This window comes from Notothenia rossii (genome assembly GCF_949606895.1).
Source record: "Notothenia rossii genome assembly, chromosome: 6".
Taxonomy (NCBI): Eukaryota; Metazoa; Chordata; class Actinopteri; order Perciformes; family Nototheniidae; genus Notothenia; species Notothenia rossii.
In genome coordinates, this window is record NC_136909.1 from 4,490,819 (window position 1) to 4,516,481 (window position 25,663).

General features: G+C 40.6%; 1 protein-coding gene across 1 annotated transcript in view; it reads left to right on the forward strand.

Annotated features, from left to right (window-relative positions):
- The window catches only part of tacr1a (tachykinin receptor 1a), a 77,049-nt gene that overhangs the window by 34,447 nt on the left and 16,939 nt on the right, over nt 1-25,663 (forward strand). Inside the window, exon 2 of the mRNA XM_079689075.1 lies at nt 12,007-12,201. Within this exon, the coding sequence (XP_079545201.1) occupies nt 12,007-12,201 (195 nt within the window). The remainder of the gene's footprint in view (nt 1-12,006; nt 12,202-25,663) is intronic.

Genomic DNA, 25,663 nt, shown 5'->3' on the forward strand with positions numbered 1-25,663 from the left:
GCTTGGTTTGTCTGTCAACAGGATTACAGAAAAACTACTCGCCAGATTTTAATGAAAGTTGGTGAAAGGTTGTAGAATAAGCAAAGGAAAAAACACTACTTTTTGAAAACACAAATTATTACTCACTTTTAGTAAAATTGCAAGTTAGGGCCTCTGTGCTGCATCCAGTGACTGGCAGAATAGTGGGAACATTTATAGAAGAAGAATCTTATTTTACTCAAAAAGTACAAGCCATATTCTTCAACAGACTTTTTTATAATATCAATAACAGAAGTCTTCGTATTGATGCTGGAGAAGCTGTAGTTTAAATACTTCTATTTGCTGGAGTTAGTCAAAGCTGACACACTCAGTCACAAAGCTTTTAGCCGATACACATTTGGAGGTTGACTTTTTAAATGAGGTTCCCATTGAGGGATTTGACGCCATCGATTCTTACTTTCCATTATTTTTGATATGTTTTCGTCTTGGTTTGTGTGTTTGTCTGTAAACACGATTACAGGAGGCCAGATGTTCATGAAACTTGGTGGAAGGGTGGGCGAAGAGAGAACCCATTGATTTTACAGCAGATACTGAGTTATGTTTCAGCTTTTGTAAACATTACAAGATTGGGCTTTTGTGTTGTATTTGGACATTGGTGGAATTACCGGAAGATTTGAGAAGATTCAATCAGAAGAACAACATAAAAATATATATCTGGGAACACTTTATATTAAGGTACACTTATTCACCATCAACTAGTTGTTAATTAAAATAAAAGAGACTACTAGCTTATTTGTAATGAACAAGACTTCACTTTAAAATAGGGAACATATTCTGAGTTAGAAATACCTCATTTTGAGTTATTTTGAACCAATTAACACTTTAATTTCTTGTTACATAAGAATAGACCATATCTATTAGGTGTTATTACTGTATGGGAGAATTAGTATTCTTGTGGTACTGCTTCCTTATGAGGCCCATATTGAGCATATTAAAACCCAAACTCATGTACAACAACTTCCTTACAATAAATAAGCACTCATTAGAGGGTTATTGAGGAAAAACTCTCAACTAATGGCTTCTTACTTGTAGAATATGTTAATGTAGAATAAGGCATTAATAAGTGTTTAATAATGACTAATAAAGAACCAATATACTGCTAATAAGCATGTTAATTAACAACTAGTTGATGGTGAATTTGTGTACCTTAATATAAAGTTTTACCACATTTCTAAATGTGTCTAAAAGAACGATCTTTGTGGCCTAAATTTTGTTTCCACATTTTGACTAAAAAGCATAGCAATTCACCAAAGTTGGAAGAACGACTTCCTAATTCGATGAATGGGACCATCAGAGGAGCACCTGAATGCACCATTGGTCCTTGATGGAGGTCGATGCTTTCAGAGTCACGCTGAGTTTGATTAGTTGTTCATTCATTGTCATAGTTTTCCATTTCCATGTATTGAGTCTTGATGTTTGTCTGTTGATGTTACACATGGAGCTCAAGTCAACTTTCGGACTTAATCTGACCCTTAAAGAATTATCGTATCGTATTGTATTTCAACATTTCCCTATTAATGAGCAGAACAATGTGTTATGTGAATCTGAAAGTAACACGTAGAGCATCCTCACTGTAAACTACTTTGATAATCTATTCCCTGACCATCTTATAAATGCTTTTTTTGACATGTATAAGAAATCAATAGCAACCTTCAGTAGCGGAGCACGAAAGGTCAAATAGTGCAAATACATCCGCAGCTCATCACCTCCTGTCAGCTCGGACATTAAAGCATCCAAGGGCATCCAGTATCAAGAATTCAATATTGAGTTTGCATATTATTATCAGTACACATCACTCTGTTGCTGATTCTGGCTTTTCCCCTTCTTCAACTCTAGGTCCAACATTTTAATTAAAACAGGTTTTTCTTACATCGTAGCTTTCTTATAAATTAAACTAAGTAGGATATAAGTTTAGAGTTGCTGTTGTACAAAGTTCATAGATTTCTACTGTCTACTGTATATGTCCTAGTTTGTAATGCTGCTTTAATGCTATTTTCAGATGTTTAAATCGAGTATTGTTTATTTCTACTACTACTCATTTCTACTTCTACTAACATAAACATTTTCCAATTTGGGATCTATAAAGTACCTCTTATCCTCTTATCCTTTATGTTATCCTTATTTCAAGTCTTTATGCTAAGCTAAGCTAACCGGCAAATGGCTATTTCCACGGTACAGTTCAGGCATGTGATTGGTTTAAACCTTCTCATCTGACTCCAGATCTGCAGTGTTTCTGGCCTCTTTATCAGAAAACTACTAATATATTTGAGTTACAGTTCAGAGCTAATGGGAACAATTACAGTTGTGGGAGGCGAGTGGCGCAGTGGTGTGTGCGTCGGGGTTCGGATCAGGGGGTCACAGGTTCAAACCCCACTGCGTTCAGCATGTCGTTGTGTCCCTGAGACACTTCACCCCAAATTGCTCCTGTGGGGATTGCCCACAGTATTGAGTATGTAAGTGGCTTTGGATAAAAGCGTTTAACAAGTGACATGTAATTGTGTTCCAGCTGTGCGTCACCATTCGTCTGGTTTTGAGCGATCCTGGTGGTTTTCCATTCACATTCAAATCGACCATTTTCTTTTCTTTCAAACACAAAATCAATGCCCGTGTCAAAATCTATGGGCTCAGAACAGTCTCATAATACACACATGCGCACAAAAGGATTCACACTTGTGTTTTTCAATGCACACACAAATTTGTTCCGTTTCATATACATGTAAATAAAATCCAAACACAGAACAAAGTTTTACATAATATGTATTTTTGATCCTCACATATTTGTTTTCCGTTTAAATCCTCTGCACCTGCAAACACAAACCGCTTTCTGTTCACGGATCGCTGTGCATTCGTGTGTGGGCTTTTTGAGACTCCCCTGACGGTCAGCCGATTCGTACTTGTAATTTTTTCTATCTATAGCCAATCAGATGTCTCCTTCAGTCTAAGCCAATCTCATGAGCGCGCCCCCACGAGGGTAGATTTCTTGCGTTCATGACGTAGCGCTTCATGTACGCATTTTGCGCAGTCTGGAGCTGACAGGTCCATGGAGCCTGCCTGCAGGAGCTAATCTCAGGACACCTCCACTCTCAGTGCATCGCCACTTTCCGAAAAGGAAATGCACGCAAATACAAGCCTTTATATTATTAAGGTTCAGCGCCACTTTCCAAACCATTGATGAATGCTTGTGTGTACACAAACACGGCAGGCAAAACCGTTTTAAATGTGTGTTTCCTGTATGGCGAATACAGCTGCTTTATTTATGTCTGTATGAAGTTGTTGTGAGTGTGGAGGGAGCAGCTACAGGTTAGCTTAGCCTAATCGATCAGTGCACTACGAAGCCAGTGCTAGACAGTGAACTGTCAACGGGGAGAGCGCCGCCGGTCATTATCGGCCGATATTCACTCTTAATAGTTTGATCGGTGCTCTCTATAAAGGCCAATCAGGAGAGCTGGATCTGATCTATATGGACATAAACGCGAGTGAAGTGTAACCGGACGCGAGAGAGAGATCAGATCAGCTGCTGAGTCTGACGGAGACATGCAGCTCTGCATGATCACCTGAAGCTCCGCCCTCTGTTTAGCGAGCTGACCGGACTGTGCAAAATGCGTATAGGAAGTGTCATGAACGCAATAAATCCTACCCTCGTGGGGGCGCGCTCATGTGATTGGCTTAGACTGGAAGAGACCTCTGATTGGCTATAGATGAGAGAAATTACAAATACGAATCGGGTGACCGTCAAGGGAGTCTCAAAAAACCCACACACGAATGCACAGCGATCCGTACACAGGAAGCAGTACTTTTTTGCAGGTGCAGAGGATTTAAACGGAAAACAAATATGTGAGGATCAAAAATACATATGTAAAACTTGTTTCTGTGTTTGGATTTTATTTACATGAATATGAAACGGAACACATTTGTGTGTGCATTGAAAAACACAAGTGTGAATCCTTCTGTCAGCATGTGTGTATTATGAGAATGTTCTGAGCCCATACAAATCAGCGTATTCTCTATGAAACCAATGTGAATAGTCTCGACTCGTTCATCATGGTTGTCAATAAAGAGTCAGATTATTTGAATAAAGCTCCATCGTGCATTTTCCATTTGTTATTCTGCAATTACAGATATAAAGATGAAGAAGACATCCAGATTTTGTAAAGAGCTTTTCACTTCAAGACATAAAGCCAGGACTTCAACAGACAGTTGAGAATAATTTGATATTTGGTATAAGACCATCATCACACACACACTCCATGGAACCATACAAATAACATACAGAGACACATACATACACTTCTCTCCATGCGACTCAACGCCTGTGGTTCAACTAGAATGAAATTAATCAGAATAATCTCTTAGTGACCTTGGTGGTGCATTCACAATAAAATCGACCCTTTTTCTTGTCTTGTTAACCTTTTCAAACACAAAATCAATGCATGTTGAAACGACGTCTAAATGAGTGTTTTGTGAAGGAATATTCTTCCATTTTAAAAATGGCCCGATTTGGGATCAATAAAGTACATCTTATATTATCTTTAGTTCTCTCTTCACCGTGCACTTTCAAACATTTCAAGACACATGAAAACAGATCTTCATTTGATATATTTTATAAAAACATCAATGAACAAGAGGCACAATTACATAGGAAGGATATTATAGTACTACAGATATAAATATTAGTATTGAGTGCCAATTAAAAGTACAAAGTACAGATACTCGTGTTTAAAAATACTCTAGTGAAAGTAGAAGTACTGACTAAACTTCTTTACTCAAGTCAAAGTAAAGAGGCTTTGAAATGTACTTCAGTAAAAAGTACCCATAACTAGCAGCTGTTTTAAAGAGTACCTGACCTCCCTTTATATTAATAGAACAATAATGTCATTGTTAGCTAATGAATGTTTCCATGGTGAACAACGGCAACATGACAACGTTTCCATTGGTCCCTCTTCTTTAGAGAAGACCAGGAAATGATGGATACACGGATCGTGTTCAAATCAATAGGCACGCAATGACTCTAAATAATAATGATCACGCCACCAAACACACATTCAGACTAAAGGAACCAGCCTGTTTGGAGAATGAGAGAAGTAGAAAGTACAGGTATTTGAGTTCAACATTTAAGAAGTAGAAAGTACAGGTATTTGGGTTCAACATGTAAGAAGTAGAAAGTACAGGTATTTGGGTTCAACATGTAAGAAGTAGAAAGTACAGGTATTTGGGTTCAACATGTAAGAAGTAGAAAGTACAGGTATTAGTGTTCAACATGTAAGAAGTAGAAAGTACAGGTATTTGGGTTCAACATGTAAGAAGTAGAAAGTACAGGTATTTGAGTTCAACATGTAAGAAGTAGAAAGTACAGGTATTTGTGTTCAACATGTGAGAAGTAGAAAGTACAGGTATTTGTGTTCAACATGTAAGAAGTAGAAAGTACAGGTATTTGTGTTCAACATGTGAGAAGTAGAAAGTACAGGTATTTGTGTTCAACATGTGAGAAGTAGAAAGTACAGGTATTTGAGTTCAACATGTAAGAAGTAGAAAGTACAGGTATTTGAGTTCAACATGTAAGAAGTAGAAAGTACAGGTATTTGTGTTCAACATGTGAGAAGTAGAAAGTACAGGTATTTGTGTTCAACATGTGAGAAGTAGAAAGTACAGGTATTTGAGTTCAAAATGTAAGAAGTAGAAAGTACAGGTATTTGTGTTCAACATGTGAGAAGTAGAAAGTACAGGTATTTGAGTTCAACATGTAAGAAGTAGAGAGTACAGGTATTTGTGTTCAACATGTAAGAAGTAGAAAGTACAGGTATTTGAGTTCAACATGTAAGAAGTAGAAAGTACAGGTATTTGAGTTCAACATGTAAGAAGTAGAAAGTACAGGTATTTGAGTTCAACATGTAAGAAGTAGAAAGTACAGGTATTTGTGTTCAACATGTGAGAAGTAGAAAGTACAGGTATTTGAGTTCAAAATGTAAAAAGTAGAAAGTCAAAAATGGTCCCAAAAATAAGTAGTGGAGTAAAGTACTGATACCGGAAACATGTACTTAAGTACAGTAACAAAGTATTTGTACTCCACTACTTCCCCCCTCTGTATGACAGCGTTTGGGGGGTTTTGACCTCTGACCTCTGCAGTGTGAGTTTGTTCCTCACGTCAAAGTGCCTCTCCTGCAAGACGTTCTGTTTGAAGCGAGGCTGTGATATTTTTCTGTCAGACCTCCGGGAGCGCTTCGTTTCAAAAGCCTCCTCGTGTCTCTGATATAATTAGAGAGGGAGAACGTCCATTTAGCGGATTCATTTGGGTTATTAGTGGGATTAAGCATTTAATTGGACCTCTTTGGCTCAGAGGGCTTTTCACTGGAGAGCTTTGCATGAAAGGGAACCACAAAAAACACAAACACTGATGATGTTGCAGAGAAATTAATATACGTTTGCTTCGAAACTAAATTATATTTAAGCGAAGGGCTTTTTAATATTTACAGGAATGATCCCATACAGACCCCAAAAGAGGCTTCATCACCTGCACTTTTATATTACATTTAATAATCCATTCCTTACACACCTGATGTATGTTTCAACATGTCTATTTTCTACTTTTTTAATGCTATTTATTTCTATTTGAGATGTTTACATTTGGGATTGTTTTATTCCTGTCTTTTCATTTCTCTAAAGTGCAATGCCTTGTCTTGTTACGCTGCTGCAAACGTTTCCAAAAATTGGGGTCAATAAAGTCCGTCTTATCTTATCTGTTATTAGAGAAGCACCTTTTTGAATGTGCATCTTTTTTTTCGAGAACAGTAATAACTTAATATATCTTGATTGAAGTGTAGACCGATCTGGAAATGAGTCACTGAACAAGATAAGCTTATATACTGATTAATAATGAGAAGCAGAAAGAAAGAAGCCCCAAAAAGCAGAATATGGACTCGTTAATTCACAATGGGGAAGCAGCGTTTGAATATGGGTTTGTTTTAAATACATTTTAATATATTACATTTATTAATTAGCAACACTGGTCAGTGTTCCCCTTTATAGAAGTGGTCCTCTGACATCCTCTCCATATATATCAATATATTATGCGTTCAGGAGAAATTTAAAATGAAATCAACACTTTGCTGAACTTTAAAATCTAATACACTGTAGTTTGCCATATACTCATTGTTCTAAGAGTTCCTGTTTTTTAGCTTTCAAGGTTGTTTGTACATTTACATGTGGCGTAAAGACTTTTCTTTAGCATCCTTTTTTAATGCTAAATTGTTTCTTAACCTGTTAAGCACAGGAGCCCCCGGGGGCGGCGGCTCCCACAACATCTAGCAAGAAACAGTGTATGAGGGCTTCTTAACATTTAACAACCTATGAATGTGTCATACCCACTTAACGGGAAGAAACTCAGCTACCTGACGATATGAACCATTTTTAAAACATTTGTACCGAAACAAAACACAAGTCTAACAATGTTTGAGCAAAAGTATAGGTATAGGTATCATCACTGAGCAGCCAAAACTCGCGGCAGTGAAGGCTGGCAAAGACAACACACAACTCCACTTTACGGGGCCAAAACGGCAAATAGTCTTACCTTTGCTGTTTTCTGATCAAAAGTCGTTCAATGGCATTACAATGAGAACAACGCTGCTGAAGGTCAATCCATTCATCCGATGTTTCTGTGTCTGTATGTCAATGACGGAGTTTTCATATTAGCTGCTGCTGATAGCTACCAGAGTGTATGGCAGCTTCCGGTTTTGGGCATTCTGGCTATGCATCACTCATTCACCAATGGGAAATGTTTAGATGGATTTTAGGAACTTCCCCTCGATTCTATTGGCTCTAACGGTTCAAAAGAGATGTCAATCATCAAAAACGACCGATGGGTTCCAGAGATAGGTCAATCCACCCAAATGACCCCAGAAGTGGTTTCTTTTTCTAAACCTCTCTAAAAAGGTCACATGTAACTTGTGTTCCATCAAACCTGATACAGGGTGCTTATTATATGTTATAGTATATAATAAAAAATGCTATATTGATTCTGACTCTTCTAAATGAACTCACAGGTTTATCATTGCCTTGAGAACAAAGATTATTAATTTAACCCTTTTAGAAGTGAAGTTATGGTCATTTGTTCTGGGAATGTCATTTTCGAGCCTGAGGCCTGAACAACAGGGATGGGGTTCAACAGGTTAAAGATTATTTAGGTGTAAATACTTGTTTTTAGCATCCCTTTTCAATGCTAGATTGTTTCCTAAAAATACTTGTTTTTTATTATCCTTATATATTTATTTTTTTATCTACTTTGCAACTTATTTCTTTATTTACAGTGAGGATTAGATTGTTTATTTTTAGCACCACCAGATACCAAAGCGTAATAAACTTGATTCTGATTCTGTTAAAAATAGCTTACAGGTTATTGATTGGTTCAGATTAAACACCAATGTTAATGGGTTTGATTTTGATTTGATTCGATTTGATTTATTTTGAATGTGTAAAACAATAATACAAACATTTAAAATGAGAATTATTATGCAATACAAAAAATAAGCAGTGTCAAATCGACATACAAAAATATGACTCTACTTAATTAACACATCTGAAAAGGGGTGGGAAGAAGTTTACACTTATTTAATCCCACCCCTTCTCCCAAAAACTAAATTATTAACAAAAAAGTATTTTCAGAAGGTACAAATAAAAAGACCAGAGGTGAAGAACCATCATTTCTCTCCTCTGAGCCAAATCCAGGAAACCAATTTAATGTAATGACGTTCGGGTCGCATTAAGTTCCTCATGCTCTCTCTCTGATTAGAACACTGCGATATGATTACATTAACGCTTGATTCTAACTTCATATCACTCTTTGTAATGTTCCTCCGTTGTCTCTTTCACTCCCGAGAGCACACGTTTCTGGAAGCTTAATACGACCTAAGAAGTAGATTTAATTGAAAGTTTTCAGGTGTGTGTGTGTGTGTGTGTGTGTGTGTGTGTGTGTGTGTGTGTGTGTGTGTGTGTGTGTGTGTGTGTGTGTGTGTGTGTGTGTGTGTGTGTGTGTGTGTGTGTGTGTGTGTGTGTGTGTGTGTGTGTGTGTGTTTACCGCAGATGTGAAAGTCTTTTTCCATTGTATGACGCTTTTCAGGACAAAGGATCTAAGGACAGAGGGTCTAAGGACAGAGAGTCTAAGGACAGAGGGTCTAAGGACAGAGGGTCTAAGAACAGAGAGTCTAAGGACAGAGGGTCTAAGGACAGAGGGTCTAAGGACAGAGAGTCTAAGGACAGAGGGTCTAATGACAGAGGATCTAAGGACAGAGGATCTAAGGACAGAGGGTCTAAGGACAGAGGGTCTAAGGACAGAGGGTCTAAGGACAGAGGGTCTAATGACAGAGGATCTAAGGACAGAGGGTCTAATGACAGAGGATCTAAGGACAGAGGGTCTAAGGACAGAGGGTCTAATGACAGAGGATCTAAGGACAGAGGGTCTAAGGACAGAGGGTCTAAGGACAGAGGGTCTATTTTTATTATATGTACAGCACTTTGGCTCGACCAAAAATTGTTTATAAATGTGCTATAGAAATAAAACTTGATTTGATTTGATTTGCTGCAGAGCCACTATTTCAAGCGTACTACGTCATCGAGTGGCGCTGAATGCTGGGCATTTAACATGCATTCAAACAGTCCTTCGGCGCCACTCGATGACGTAGTACACTCATACTTGTCAAGCCTCCCGATTTTCGCGGGAGACTCCCGATTTCATTGCCCTCTCCCGGTTTCCTCCCGGGGTCATATTTCTCCCGCATTTCTCCCGATTTCTGACAAAATCTGATTTACTCAGGACTGTTTCCACTCGGACCTTAATATATAGCTACACCATTGTTTGGTTTCCATGGTAACACGTGTCTTTAGTAGCGCGCGCAATTGTAAGTCTGAGAGGGTGAGGCAGATATTCACAGAAAACAGAACAAACATCGACAACTACTCTACTCTCTGCTCACTCCTTTCCTGCCCACACATATGCTTCATCAAGGATGGTGCTACAGGCCGCAAGGCATTGCACTTACAACTACAATAAGCATGTTAATGTTAATCTAACACAGGGGTGGTCAACCCGCGGCTCTCGAGCCGCATGCGGCTCTTTGCCTAGTTTCATGCGGCTCTTCAGTTCATATTGAATTTTATATGTGTGAGTTTGGGGGAGAGACACTGACTCTGTCCTGACTAGTGTTGCACGGTGTACCAATACTTGAAATGTATACCGCGATACCCTGCCCTTAAAAACGTTACTATTCCTCCGTTTCATTAGTATGGTACTTTTAGAATGACGGGGGAAAGTACTCCGGTGAGAAAGCGCTGTTTTAATAAGAGCCGTGTGTGTTCAGCGCTCTGCTTCCACCCCCTGCACTGCAGCCGTGCCTACAGTCCCGCCCCTTTCAAGCACGCTCTAAGTCTCTCCCCTCTCTCGTGCACGCGCTAGCTACCAGAGCATGTGAGAAAAGGAGAAGCATGGCTGCAAGTGGGAGTGCAACTGCTGCTGCGCCTCGGCTTGTTGACAAAAAAGACGCCAGAAGCGACATTTTGATGTATTTTAGCTATATCTCTGACAGTGAGGGCAAGCCTACGGACACCACGAGGCCTGTCTATAAGAAATGTTTTAATTGTATTTAATACGAATTCTTGTCATTTATTTTATTTATTGTTCTCATTGTTTAAAAGTTTGTGTTATAGTTCTGGTTCTGGTGTGAAATAAAGCACAATAATTAAATGTAAGACTGTTTCGAAAAAGAATCGGAATTCTTGACTTGGTATTGAAACCAAAATGTTGGTATCGTGACAACACTACTCCTGACAGTTAAACCTGATATTTATTAGGTCTGTTAAGTATCGAATGCTGATAATTCTGACTTAATTTGGCCGCTAAAAGTTGTTTGGGCTCGGATAAAATCGCTCTGTTACTTTCGTCCCGGCTCTCCCTACGTGTGTATGTGTGGTGTCAGGTGTCAGTATGAGAGGATGACAGCGCGTCTAATTTTGATGTGGCCCAAGAGCCAATCACAATAATACCTGCGATGCAGTGAACCAATCACCTTTGGGGGGTGGGAAACCTATCGTTGATTAAACATTATCCAGTGTTTCCCCTACCATTGTCTTGGAGGGGCGCTGCGCTCCGCCAACTGAGCCCCGCGCCCCCCCCCTGAAATTCAAGGTGTTTAAATAATATATATAATTTTTTTTTAAATATATATATATATAGCAAAAAATTGCAAATAATCTATAACTACAGTACTGTCACTTTTCACATTGAACATGTGCTCTTTTATTAAATAAACTAAACGCCTTCATTTTAAGTTGTGAGTTTAGTGTTTTTGACCCTAAGAAACATTAAGCATTAATCAATAACAATAATCCACAGCTCCTCTCTCTGCTTCAGAGGATTTAAAAAATATATATCCCGATGCCACAAAAATGCATCAGTGACGTGGTTGAAATCTTGTCTCCAGAAAACAAAACACTGAAACAAGCGGTATCAGTGACTGTGTGTTCGATGTGGCTCTTTGCAGTAACATAGACAAAATGTGGCTCTTAACCTCTGAATGGTTGGCCACCCCTGATCTAACAGCTCCGGTGATCCACTAGCACAGCAAATAGTTATCACCGCAATAAACCGTTTTTAATTATTGTACATATCATATTCTATGTACGTGAATATAGACTTCTTGCACTATTTTTTATATGTATTTTTGTATTTCATCATATATGTTGGAGGAGCTCAGGTCAGAAGAATTTAATTGCCATTTCTACACGGTAGCTTTGTGACGATAAAACATTTGAATCTTGAATTTAGAAATCTTGAATCTTCCTGGTTGATGTGTCTTTGAGTGGAATATTGCAGCCCCCTGACCCATTACGCTCCGTATCCATTACCTTCAAGACCCTTCCACTAATCCCTCCTCAGGTGTTCCTCTGCATCCTAACATCTCCCCCCCCCCCCCCCCCCTGCAGGTACATGGCCATCATCCACCCCCTGCAGCAGCGCATGTCCTCCACTGAGACCAAGGTGGTGGTGGGGGTGATCTGGGTCCTCGCTCTGCTGCTGGCCCTCCCTCAGTACTACTACTCCAACACGGACCAGCTGCCCGACCGCGTGGTCTGCTACATCGACTGGCCCGAGTACAGCCTGCTCGACTTCAAAAAGATGTGAGTGTGATGTTTAATATTAAACGATTTACTGCAATAGAGAGAAGCTTTAGTCGTTCATGTTCTATTGTTTAGTTCAGTGATAGAACTCTGTTTGGTTATACCTTGTTTTTAATTATGTTCCTCATTTGTTCTTGTCATTTACTGTCCTCTGTAAAGCACTTTGGGCTGAGTCAAGCATGAAAAGGTGCTATATAAATCAAGTTTATTATTATTATTATTATTATATAATACAACATTATATTTTAATATGCAGCGTGTGAAGTGTAGCTCTGTGTTATCAAATAGGAAGTTGTGTTTGCACTGGATAGCACTCTCAAGGACGCAGGTGTTTCAACGTCTCCTTGTTCACCCAACCACACTCTTCACACACACTGTTCGTTCAGACTTTCACACTCTTGTCGTGAACATGTGACTTTGTAATGTTTGGATCCTATTCTGCGGAGGAAAGCTTATTCACTATTCAAAGAAAATCTCTTCACTTGAATTTCTATGAAATATTTCCACCAGAATCAGAGGTACTTCAAGTACTCAGATCTTGTTCTTGAGTAAAAGTAGAAGTAATCAGATCTTGTTCTTGAGTAAAAGTAGAAGTACTCAGATCTTGTTCTTGAGTAAAAGTAGAAGTACTCAGATCTTGTTCTTGAGTAAAAGTAGAAGTACTCAGATCTTGTACTTGAGTTAAAGTAGAAGTACTCAGATCTTGTACTTGAGTAAAAGTAGAAGTACTCAGATCTTGTTCTTGAGTAAAAGTAGAAGTACTCAGATCTTGTTCTTGAGTTAAAGTAGAAGTACTCAGATCTTGTACTTGAGTAAAAGTAGAAGTACTCAGATCTTGTACTTGAGTAAAAGTAGAAGTACTCAGATCTTGTACTTGAGTAAAAGTAGAAGTACTCAGATCTTGTTCTTGAGTAAAAGTAGAAGTACTCAGATCTTGTTCTTGAGTTAAAGTAGAAGTACTCAGATCTTGTACTTGAGTAAAAGTAGAAGTACTCAGATCTTGTACTTGAGTTAAAGTAGAAGTACTCAGATCTTGTTCTTGAGTTAAAGTAGAAGTACTCAGATCTTGTACTTGAGTAAAAGTAGAAGTACTCAGATCTTGTACTTGAGTAAAAGTAGAAGTACTCAGATCTTGTACTTGAGTAAAAGTAGAAGTACTCAGATCTTGTACTTGAGTAAAAGTAGAAGTACTCAGATCTTGTTCTTGAGTAAAAGTAGAAGTACTCAGATCTTGTACTTGAGTAAAAGTAGAAGTACTCAGATCTTGGACTTGAGTAAAAGTAGAAGTACTCAGGTCTTGTACTTGAGTAAAAGTAGAAGTACCAGAGTGTAGGAATACTCTGTTTCAGTAAAAGTCCTGCATTCAAAATGTTCCTCAAGTAAAAGTAGAAAAGTATTCTCATCAAAATATAGTGAAAGTAGCGACAGTAAAAGTAGTCATTGTGCAGATTGGTCCATTTCAGAATAATATATATGATATGTTTTATAATGATTGATCATGAAAGTGTTCTCAAAGCTGGTAAAGGTGCAGCTAGTTTGAATGACTTTGTATACTGCAGGGTAGCTGGTGGATTTACTCCAGGTGGAACTAAAGTCTGATTTAACACTTGGTTAGATTTCACATCATTCATCCAGATCTGTGAAGTAACTAAAGGTATTAAATACATGTAGTGGAGGAAAAGTACAAGTACCTCAAAATGGTGAGTACAGTACTTGAGTAAATGTACTTTATGAACGCCGTTAATTACTGAGGAGGATGTTGTTTGTGTTTGGTGTAAAATGAGCGAGAGCTGCAGAAAGCACGGAGGCTTCTCCGAGAATAAATTGATGGCACATCACGGGGGAGTTACTGAAAGCAGGCGGATAGAACAGGCTAAAAAGAGCAATTACATTTGAATGGAACACCATTTAATTATAATTCTGCTGCTACAGCTATAGATGAAGCAGGTGCAAAACATTTCAAGACATAAAAACACGAACACAAAAAAAACATGGAGAGTAATTTCGGCATTTTAAATCAAGTCAAAGGAATATCACGACCGACAAATCCATGAGGAGATTCTTACTGAGGAGCGTTAAGAACAGTTATTTCCCATGTGGTCCTGGATGAACACATGGAAACACATAGAAATAAAAACATTAATCGACTTTTCCCCGATGCAACTCCACTGGTTCAGACCCCATCCTTAAAGTCAGCAAGCTTGATTCCACATTGACGTCAGTGGGTAAATATAACTCCAGACACTAAAAAGTGATGCAAACAGCTGGGAGACCAGGGGACGCTAAAGAGTGACGCACACAGCTGGGAGACCAGGGGACACTAAAGAGTGACGCACACAGCTGGGAGGCCAGGGGACAATAAAGAGTGACGCACACAGCTGGGAGACCAGGGGACACTAAAGAGTGACACACACAGCTGGGAGACCAGGGGACGCTAAAGAGTGACGCACACAGCTGGGAGACCAGGGGACACTAAAGAGTGACGCACACAGCTGGGAGACCAGGGGACACTAAAGAGTGACGCACACAGCTGGGAGGCCAGGGGACACTAAAGAGTGACGCACACAGCTGGGAGGCCAGGGGACACTAAAGAGTGACGCACACAGCTGGGAGACCAGGGGACACTAAAAAGTCACGTACAAAGCTGGGAGACCAGGGGACACTAAAGAGTGACGCACACAGCTGGGAGGCCAGGGGACACTAAAGAGTGACGCACACAGCTGGGAGGCCAGGGGACAATAAAGAGTGACGCACACAGCTGGGAGACCAGGGGACACTAAAGAGTGACGCACACAGCTGGGAGACCAGGGGACGCTAAAGAGTGACGCACACAGCTGGGAGACCAGGGGACACTAAAGAGTGACGCACACAGCTGGGAGGCCAGGGGACAATAAAGAGTGACGCACACAGCTGGGAGACCAGGGGACGCTAAAGAGTGACACACACAGCTGGGAGACCAGGGGACGCTAAAGAGTGACGCACACAGCTGGGAGACCAGGGGACACTAAAAAGTCACGTACAAAGCTGGGAGACCAGGGGACACTAAAGAGTGACGCACACAGCTGGGAGACCAAAGGACACTAAAAAGTCACGCACACAGCTGGGAGACCAGGGTACAATAAAGAGTGACGCACACAGCTGGGAGACCAGGGGACACTAAAGAGTGACACACACAGTTGGGAGGCCAGGGGACACTAAAGAGAGACACACACAGCTGGGAGACCAGGGGACACTAAAGAGTGACGCACACAGCTGGGAGACCAAGGGACACTAAAAAGTCACGCATACAGCTGGGAGACCAGGGGACAATAAAGAGTGACGCACACAGCTGGGAGACCAGGGGACACTAAAGAGTGATGCACACAGCTGGGAGACCAGGGGACAATAAAGAGTGACGCACACAGCTGGGAGACCAGGGGACGTGACCACATTGTTAAAATAAGACCATAAAACATTTTAGGTAGGTTTCCAACAGACAGGGTTAAACTTCCTCCGACATTGAATCTTTTGTCATCAAAACACAACAGAGTGTTTGAAACCCTAACCCCGTGTATACGTGCATTATTTATTCAAATTTAGCTTGAAATCTAGCCAGCTTTCTTTGCAAGCCTCCCTAAATGAAATGTAGCCTCATGTAGAGCTGATTTTATATTGTTAGGCCTTTATGTGAAGCGACATATTTACAGAGTGCTGCAGGGAATTTAAATGTCTAAATGTCTTCATGTCTAATGGACAGTTTTAGTCCTGAAGCATACTGAGTGTTTCAGAGTCATGCAGGGTCTCAGTCTGGTCGTCAATAGCTCTCTCTCTCCCTCTGTGTTGTGATGTTCCGTAGATTGAGGTTGTTTTCCTACACGCAGTAAAACCTGTGTTGCTGTGATTTATTTCTATGTGCTTCTCTCAGATGGGCCGTTTACGAGAAGCATCTCAGAAGCTGTTAGCGCCGCACAATACTCAAATTATACATCATGTGTTTGGGTCTCGAAGGGAGGCACTTAATATCCAGACATCACAGATATTTCCCTCGTTTGGAGCCGCTTCTGAACTGAGTTCTTCTCATCATGCAAGATTTATTCTTTGGGAAAATGGCACTTCTGCTGGTTTTACATATTCCATTATATTTTAGGGGGAAATAACAGTAGTCCCATTTGCTCAAACATGATTATGAATATGTAGTTTAATAAGAAATCTGCTGTTTATGGTGCCTATGAACTCATAACAAGTTGAATATCAAGGATATGCACATGTACAGTGTATACAAATGAAATGCATACAAACGTACTTCATATAAAGACAATTCAAAATCATAATGACAACATTTTTGCACATTTTTCAAAAATTCCTGACTGATAAATTAGGATTTTCCATGAGTTCTGAAATCGAATTATGTCCGTCCCTGGTAAAAATATATATTTAATGTTTTATCAATTCTCCATTTCTTGCTAAATATAATATTTTGTCACATATGGTGTTTAATTTATTACAATATGGGGCAGCCTTTATTGCATATAGAGTGCTATTTATGACTAAATGCATGTGATTTATATGTTTTGGGTGAGTTATTACACAACGTGTCGTTACCTCCACTCTATGTTGACAATTTAAAACTCTGTAGAGGTTTGGCACCATGTTTAAAAGATTTATTGTATGTATAACGTGTTCCAACGCAGTGTTGGAGCTCTGGGCCTGGTGTGAGAGTTACTCAGTGGAGCATGAAGAACAAAATTGGGAGTGTAAATTAAAAAAATTCCGTATCAGGGTCCAGAGAGCGCACTTTAGTTTTCTTAAAGCTCTTCCTTCGATTTCCACTACTGTCCCGGTCGAAGGAATGGAGAGAGAACATCTGGACTCAGCTTTTAACCCATGTTACAACGTTCAGACCCTAATGATTTCAATAAGGGCTACAGGATTAGCAAGAATGTACTTTATTGATCTCAAATGTATTTATATTTTGCGTTGCAGCAGCCTACATTGCACATAAGTAGAAATTAAAGAGTAGAGATAAACAATTGTAGAATATAAACATCTCAAAATAGAAATAAAACAGCATTAAAAAGTTGAAAATATACAGCAGACCCTGACGATAAAAGAATCTATCAACTCTCACAACAAAACACTATTAAAGGGCCAATTTTCAGTTAACACAATATAAAGCAGGATATTATTTACATTAAGTGTGTAGAGAATTGAATATTAAATCAGAAATAATATATAATATATATAATATGTAGTTATAAAAGTGTCAAGTAATTTATTTAAACTAAAGAAAAAGTTGATGTACAGATGTCTCTTTGCCCAATGTAAGTCAATGGGAAAAAGTATTTCTGGGCCCAAATGACGTCACAGACAAGAAAGGTGAGTGTAGTACCAACGTGTGGCCACTAGGAAAATGTGCTTAAACGGCCGGCAATCTTCCTTAAAATGTGTATGTAATTAACCTTCACTTAACTCAGAGTATTTCCTTTATAAATTCAAATTCTCTTTTACAAGATAATCCTGTTTAAGACAGCTGCATTGAAAAGCCTCACATACAAGAGTAAACAAAACAAATCTCCCCAGCTTGTTTCACAGCCAAAAACACATTCAGGAAACCATTGATTTCGAGACGAGGAGACAGGAAGTGAAGTGCTAAAATGCTGATATTTTTCAGGGTTATAGGTAGGGGTGGGGGAAATAATCGATACAGCATAGTATCACGATACTGTATCGATACACGGACGCCAAGTATCGATATTTCATGATATGTGTAGCAAATCCGTCCGAAAGATGGCCGTACACTTGACTGATGATTTCGAATTTATTGAAAACTACAAAAACCAACGTAAGAGCTACACAAAGACACAAAACAACAACAATTATTAAGCATTATTTTAGAATACCATTAAACAAGTGAACTTCAAATAGTTAGCAAAGTTATAATACAGTATATAAACGAATTAAGACTCAAAGCACATGTTTCAATTACAGTTAACACTAACCTTGTGCCTCTTGCTAACATTTAAATGTAAACTTTATCTTTTGATTTCGCCGTATTTAAATGTTGATATCTCCGTTAATATCTGGACTTTGTCTCCGTTCTTTTTCTCCGCCTTTGCTTTGGGAACAGTAACTTCCTGCTCATAGCGCAAAGTCACCTTCTAAATCAAAGCATGTCTATATAAAACAGGAAGTTATAGACGCGTATACAATTGCAATGAAAGTAACAGAAACAATGCCATCTCCTTTTCAGGTTAAAAGAACACAAATTGGGTTATTCACATAAACTATTCATATTGCAAATACATGTTTTAACCAGGAAGGGAAGACGCACATATGAGCCATGTGATTTGCAATATCACAAGATATCGTAACGCAATGCTTAGCATATCGTAGAATCGCAATACCATCATATCGTGGCTTAAGTATCGTGATAGTATCGTATCGTGGGGAGCCTGGTGATTCCCGTCCCTAGTTTTAGGACTCCACTGTATACGAGTAGTTCCTGATTGAGAGCGAAATGCCATCACCTTTCCCCCAGATATCAAAAGAAACATCAATAGATCCAAAGACCTTTCACACCAGTCACTAATCATTATGTGAGTCACTGCATTGCTTTTGCAGAAGGAAATAGCAAAATGTCTACCACTGATGGTGAAGCAATTTCATCCGCCCTACGATCAAAGAGGAGGAGAGGAAGTTTGCACATGGTGGTGTTAATCTTCCCGTGGCACACGTTGAAACCTCGCTGTGCTGCTCTAACTTCTGAAGCTTGCTCTGAAACACAGGACGCCTCACACACGCCTGCAGGTGATTTATTCACACTTTAGTAACTCCAATTTCTCCCAATTGTCTTTTTGTAATCCCACCGGCATATCTGCGCCTCACACACACAGAGGTACAGATACACAAACAAGCAGAGGTGGAGGGAGAAGTTATATTGTTTACTGAAGAGAAAAATACTTATACCACACTGTAGAAGGACTCTAAGTAAAAGTCCTGCATTGAAAAGGTTTTTGAACATGGTCGGCCAGCTAACCAATCAGAGCAGACTGGGCTCTGGTTTCAGACAGAGGGTGACAGGAAGTGCTGCAGCACAGGCAGTATGAGAACAATAAAGAGCTTTTTGAACATTAGAGCATGGAGACATGTAGAGACACTACATACTGATATACACCTGAACATCAGCAGGAGAGGACTCTTTAAAGTAGAGACACTACATACTGATATACACCTGAACATCAGCAGGAGAGGACTCTTTAAAGTAGAGACACTACATACTGATATACACCTGAACATCAGCAGGAGAGGACTCTTTAAAGTAGAGACACTACATACTGATATACACCTGAACATCAGCAGGAGAGGACTCTTTAAAGTAGAGACACTACATACTGATATACACCTGAACATCAGCAGGAGAGGACTCTTTAAAGTAGAGACACTACATACTGATATACACCTGAACATCAGCAGGAGAGGACTCTTTAAAGTAGAGACACTACATACTGATATACACCTGAACATCAGCAGGAGAGGACTCTTTAAAGTAGAGACACTACATACTGATATACACCTGAACATCAGCAGGAGAGGACTCTTTAAAGTAGAGACACTACATACTGATATACACCTGAACATCAGCAGGAGAGGACTCTTTAAAGTAGAGACACTACATACTAATATACACCTGAACATCAGCAGGAGAGGACTCTTTAAAGTAGAGACACTACATACTGATATACACCTGAACATCAGCAGGAGAGGACTCTTTAAAGTAGAGACACGAAATACTGATACACCTTAACATGGGGAGAATATGGGCCATTTAGGTAAAAGTATGTAAGTATAATCTGCAAAATGCACTTTCAAATAAGATATATTTTTTTTAAGGACACCATTTTTCTTGGAAATGTTAGGAAGTAGACAATTGCGTAAAAACTAAATTACTCAAGTAAAGTACAAGTACCTTCATTGTGCACTCAAGTACAATACATCAGTAAATATACTTAGTACCCTTCACGCTGCTTCCTGCATGCTTTAGCTGCTTTACCTTTTTTTACAGCCCTTGCCACTTTTCTCCTTGGTAATGCAGTTTGTTATGAGCAGCGCAGCTCATTGTTCATTCAGGCTCTCAGCTGCACTCATTACTTTTTTTAATGAAACTGCAATAGTGACAGCAGCGCAGTGAGAAAGCAGGAGTCACTCAGCCGCCGAGGCCTGAAACGACACATCTGATTAACGCTGGCCCCGGGTCAGATCCCACATGCTTCTGTTTCCGGGCGATGTCAACTTCCCGTCTAATTGCCAGTCTGGTGTTTTGCATTCATCTATTTATACGGTCCTATGAGACCTCACTTACTAATTCACACTGTTTATGAAGGCACTCGTGGAGAACTGTTGCAGGCCAGCACAGAAAAAACAGAGCCCAGTGCTGCCAGACAGTCTCCAGCCAAAGATACGGTGACCCTGAAGGTCAAAACACAACAAAAACAAAACAACAATTCAAAAATCAAGAGACTTTACAAAACATTAAAACATGGCAAAAAGAAAATCACAAAAAATGTAATTGGCTGGGTTTTAAGTTGGTAATTGTACGGTGGACCTAATGGTTCAAAACATTACATTTAAAAAAACGTTTAACAAAACACAACAACAATAAAAAAGAAATCTGAACAGTTCACAAAACACTAAAATATAAACAAATAGAATACAATCATAAGAAACTTAAAGTTAGGGTAGGTAAGAATGGAGCAACCAGCTCGAGTGCGCTAGAATTTGAAAGTACACAACCGAAAAAAATCTGCCCCTTCCTTCAGACTTCCTTACAGAGCCCCTCCTCCAACACACACGAACGCGCACATGACCAATGAGGGCACGAGATAAGTTTGTGCACAGATGGAAGGCTGACAGGCAGGTAGGCCATCCAGTTACTTTAGCCGGCTCAGATGATTGGTCGTGCTTTTTACAGCGCCACGGCTTCCACAGATGACATTTTTTTATGTATTTATTGTCAAAGCATTTAATATATTCATTGTTATCGGGATGTTAAGAGCCTTCCATGGAATATAAAGAAAAAGTGTTTCTGAAGTGAATTACCTACCCCACCTTTAATTCGCCAGTATTTGTACGGTGGCCCTGATGACCAAAACACTACATTTCAAAAAACAAAAACACATTTCTCAAAACACTAAATTAGAGGTTTTGGTGTTTGGTGGCTCTGAAGGTCAAAACATAACATTTAAAAAAACATAAAAAAGAAATACAAATGTTTTTTAGTTTTGTTGTTTGTTGAAGTGTTTTTGTGTTTTGACCTTCAGGGCCACCGTACAATACCAACTGCATAACCCCACAAAATCATATAAAAACATAATCGTGCCAGAGATCCTCTTAAAACAGTGTGTGATTTGCATACAGAGCTTAATTTCTGCATCACATTACAAACATGTAGCTGTAAGCGACACGTCTGATTAAAGCTGATCCCGGGTAAGTTCCCAAATGTCTCTCTTTCCGGACGTCCTCACCTCGTCTTCAGTGGGAATTAGTGGGTGGGGGTCTCATAGGACAGTATTAATAGATGATTTTTTTTTGTTTGTTTTTTGAATGCACTGGATAACTGTTGCAGGTCAACAGGCAAAGCATGGCCAGTGTCGCTAGACAGTTTCCAGCTAAATGTACGGTGGCCCTGAAGGTCAAAACACAACATTGTGTTAAAAAACAACATTTCAAAAACACACATTTCACAAAACGCTTAAATATTTCAATCACCATGAAATGACAGCTAAATTAGCATCCCAATTAATCCTGATAATTATGGATTCACTTTAACCTTGCTAGTTTGCTAGTTTGCTATGCTAACGGTTGCTATGCTAATGGGACCAGGCCTCGCCATTTCCTATAGTTGCACACTTTCGTCCAAATGTGGTCATTTCTGGCTCCGGAAAAAAACAAAATGACAAGCTGAAATGTCAAACTTCAAGCTTCAAAACGTTCACAAACTAGTGAATTATTGTAAACAGTAAACCTAGCCCAAAAAAACCAACATGAAAAGCAGAACAGACTTGCAATAAGTGCACATTTTTTCTGGAGGATTGTTCTCATCTTTTTATCCTTTAGAGAATATTTGCTTGTCATAAGAAAAATAAATACAACAACACCTACACATAACATTGTTAGACACACACACACACACACACACACACACACACACACACACGGGTAATGAAAGAGCGAGAACACCTTGTCCTCTGTAATCTCACTCTCTCCACTAAATTGGGCTTCATGCGACATGCTCTGAGCTCAGTGGCGGTAAAACAACGTTCGGTGAGGCGTCTTGTTTCTTCCAGTATTCTTCGGCCTCTGCTGGCAGGCAAAGTCAAAGGAGCAGCTGCCCGTCCTCCACACACACACACACACACACACACACACACACACACACACACACACACACACACACACACACACACACACACACACACACACACACACACACACACACACACACACACACACACACACACACACACACACTAACACACACACACACACACACACACACATCCATTAATTAATTATGCATACTGATACAAACACCCGCAGGTTTAAATAAGCAGGTGCAATATAATTATGCATGCTTTCCCCCTATCACAACCCGCTCACACTGTACATGTTATGAGCTTATCCACTCCTATTTGCTGGGTTTCAATTTGAAATGCTCACACACAGTTACTGCCAATAAATGGAGACATTTGAAGCATGTTGGGGAGGGGAAGAGGCAGCAGGAATTAAAACAACATGCTGAGTGTAATCCGTCGTAGTGAGCTGCCTGTGGCCTCGGTTGAAAGAGAGTTTATTGATTTAACTCGTATGACAGCGAGGTGACGAAGTGCAGCGTCTATTCCCAAAAGCTTCATCCATCAGGGGAGGAAAGGCGGGAGGGGGGGGGAACTCTGTCAGGGATCCCCTCGGCATGACTATAATCCATCTACAGTTAATTATTATACAGACTTCAGAGGAATATTGATCTGTTCATCCAACTCTCTGCAGGAAATTGTTCCTCAAATATCTGGATATTCACAAGCATTTCATGCCTATGATGGCCGACAGGTGAAAACAACGTCCTGAAACACTTCAGGAGAAACACGCTGCACTTTAAGAAACAATGCACAAAAACGCAAATGTGCCAAAACACGTGCAAATGGAGAAACGTCTTCATCAATTTGAGGAAACATTTGCAGCATTTACTAAAAGTGCTGCAAATAGAAATGGCTCAAAACACTACGATACGCACACAGGATTATAAAGCGACAGTTGTTCAGCTTTATAGTCCTGAACGTCACCAAGCACTCCGTCCCAGCTGTGTGCGTCACTCTTTAGCGTCCCCTGGTCTCCCAGCTGTGTGCGTCACTCTTTAGCGTCCCCTGGTCTCCCAGCTGTGTGCGTCACTCTTTAGAGTCCCCTGGTCTCCCAGCTGTGTGCGTCACTCTTTAGCGTCCCCTGGTCTCCCAGCTGTGTGCGTCACTCTTTAGCGTCCCCCTGGTCTCCCAGCTGTGTGCGTCACCTTTTAGTGTCCCCTGGTCTCCCAGCTGTGTGCGTCACTCTTTAGTGTCCCCTGGTCTCCCAGCTGTGTGCGTCACTCTTTAGTGTCCCCTGGTCTCCCAGCTGTGTTTGCCACTCTTTAGTGTCCCCTGGTCTCCCAGCTGTGTGCGTCACTCTTTAGTGTCCCCTGGTCTCCCAGCTGTGTGCATCACTCTTTAGTGTCCCCTGGTCTCCCAGCTGTGTGCGTCACTCTTTAGCGTCCCCTGGTATACCAGCTGTGTGCGTCACTCTTTAGAGTCCCCTGGTCTCCCAGCTGTGTGCGTCACTTTTTAGTGTCCCCTGGTCTCCCAGCTGTGTGCGTCACCTTTTAGTGTCCCCTGGTCTCCCAGCTGTGTGCGTCACCTTTTAGTGTCACCTGGTCTCCCAGCTGTGTGCGTCACCTTTTAGTGTCCCCTGGTCTCCCAGCTGTGTGCGTCACTCTTTAGAGTCCCCTGGTCTCCCAGCTGTGTGCGTCAGTCTTTAGCGTCCCCTGGTCTCCCAGTTGTGTGCGTCACTCTTTAGTGTCCCCTGGTCTCCCAGCTGTGTGCGTCACTCTTTAGAGTCCCCTGGTCTCCCAGCTGTGTGCGTCACTTTTTAGTGTCCCCTGGTCTCCCAGCTGTGTGCGTCACACTTTAGTGTCCCCTGGTCTCCCAGCTGTGTGTGCCACTCTTTAGTGTCCCCTGGTCTCCCAGCTGTGTGTGTCACTCTTTAGCGTCCCCCTGGTCTCCCAGCTGTGTGCGTCACCTTTTAGTGTCCCCTGGTCTCCCAGCTGTGTGCGTCACTCTTTAGTGTCCCCTGGTCTCCCAGCTGTGTGCGTCACTCTTTAGTGTCCCCTGGTCTCCCAGCTGTGTGCGTCACTCTTTAGTGTCCCCTGGTCTCCGTTGTATTTGAGCTTCTTCAGCGTTTTGTATTTACAGCGTTTGGTTTCTGCAGCTTTTAGTAAAAGCTGCGCATGTCTCCTCAAGTTGCTGAATGTTCTCTAAAAGCTGCATGTGTTGTCAAGTTGCTGAAGATGTTTCTTCATGTGGAACAATTGTATTTCTATATCTGCATCCTTTCTGAAGCTGCGGAGCGTACACATCCTAATTGAAATGTGTTTGGCCGTAATGCATTTCCACAAGTTGTCCTCCGTACTTATTAGCCTCATAAACATATTGACTTAACATGGACAGTTCCCGCATCCCTTGTTATTTCTACCAGTAACTAGTCACTCACATCTCTTTGTCATTTACGCATCCAAACCAAAAGCATGTTTAGCAAAATCAATGTGTCGTACACTTCATAGCAAACCAATGATGATGAGCACTCATGTAAACCCAATATTCCAGCAGGTCTATTCTCCTCCATGTTTCTGCCTCCGAAGCCACTTTAATCATGCAAATCAGCCGGACCTGTAATCCATCAACTCTCTGCATGATTTAAACTCTCATAGATCACTGTCTGGAGGAAGAATGCATACGTAATTTACATGGACACGGCATCTGTCGTCACTGTGACATATTTTCGCTGTTTTTGTTTTGTTTTAGAAGGCAATAGTGCAGCACTGTCGCTCCTCTCGATCTCTGCAGCAAACATCTTTACCCAGAGCGCGATTCTGGCGAGTCACACTGACACGGCTGACGATTTCATAGCAAGTGGGAAAATAACACAGGATGAGAGCCAAGGATGGAGATGCTGATGTCCCAGTCATAGTAATCTTTGGGCTTTATAGCTTGCTATTTTAACAAACCCTCAATTTCCCCTCCGTCTTAAGGCTGGTAACCCCTTCTCTTATAACTCATTCACACCAACGCAACTCCGGTTCAAGCTCCGTGCTAGAGCTTTTCAGGTTCAGAACCGGTTCTTCGGTTTAGCTCCGGCTCTTTTCACACCGCCCAGAGTCCGACTGGTGCTGCGTCATTGCGTCATC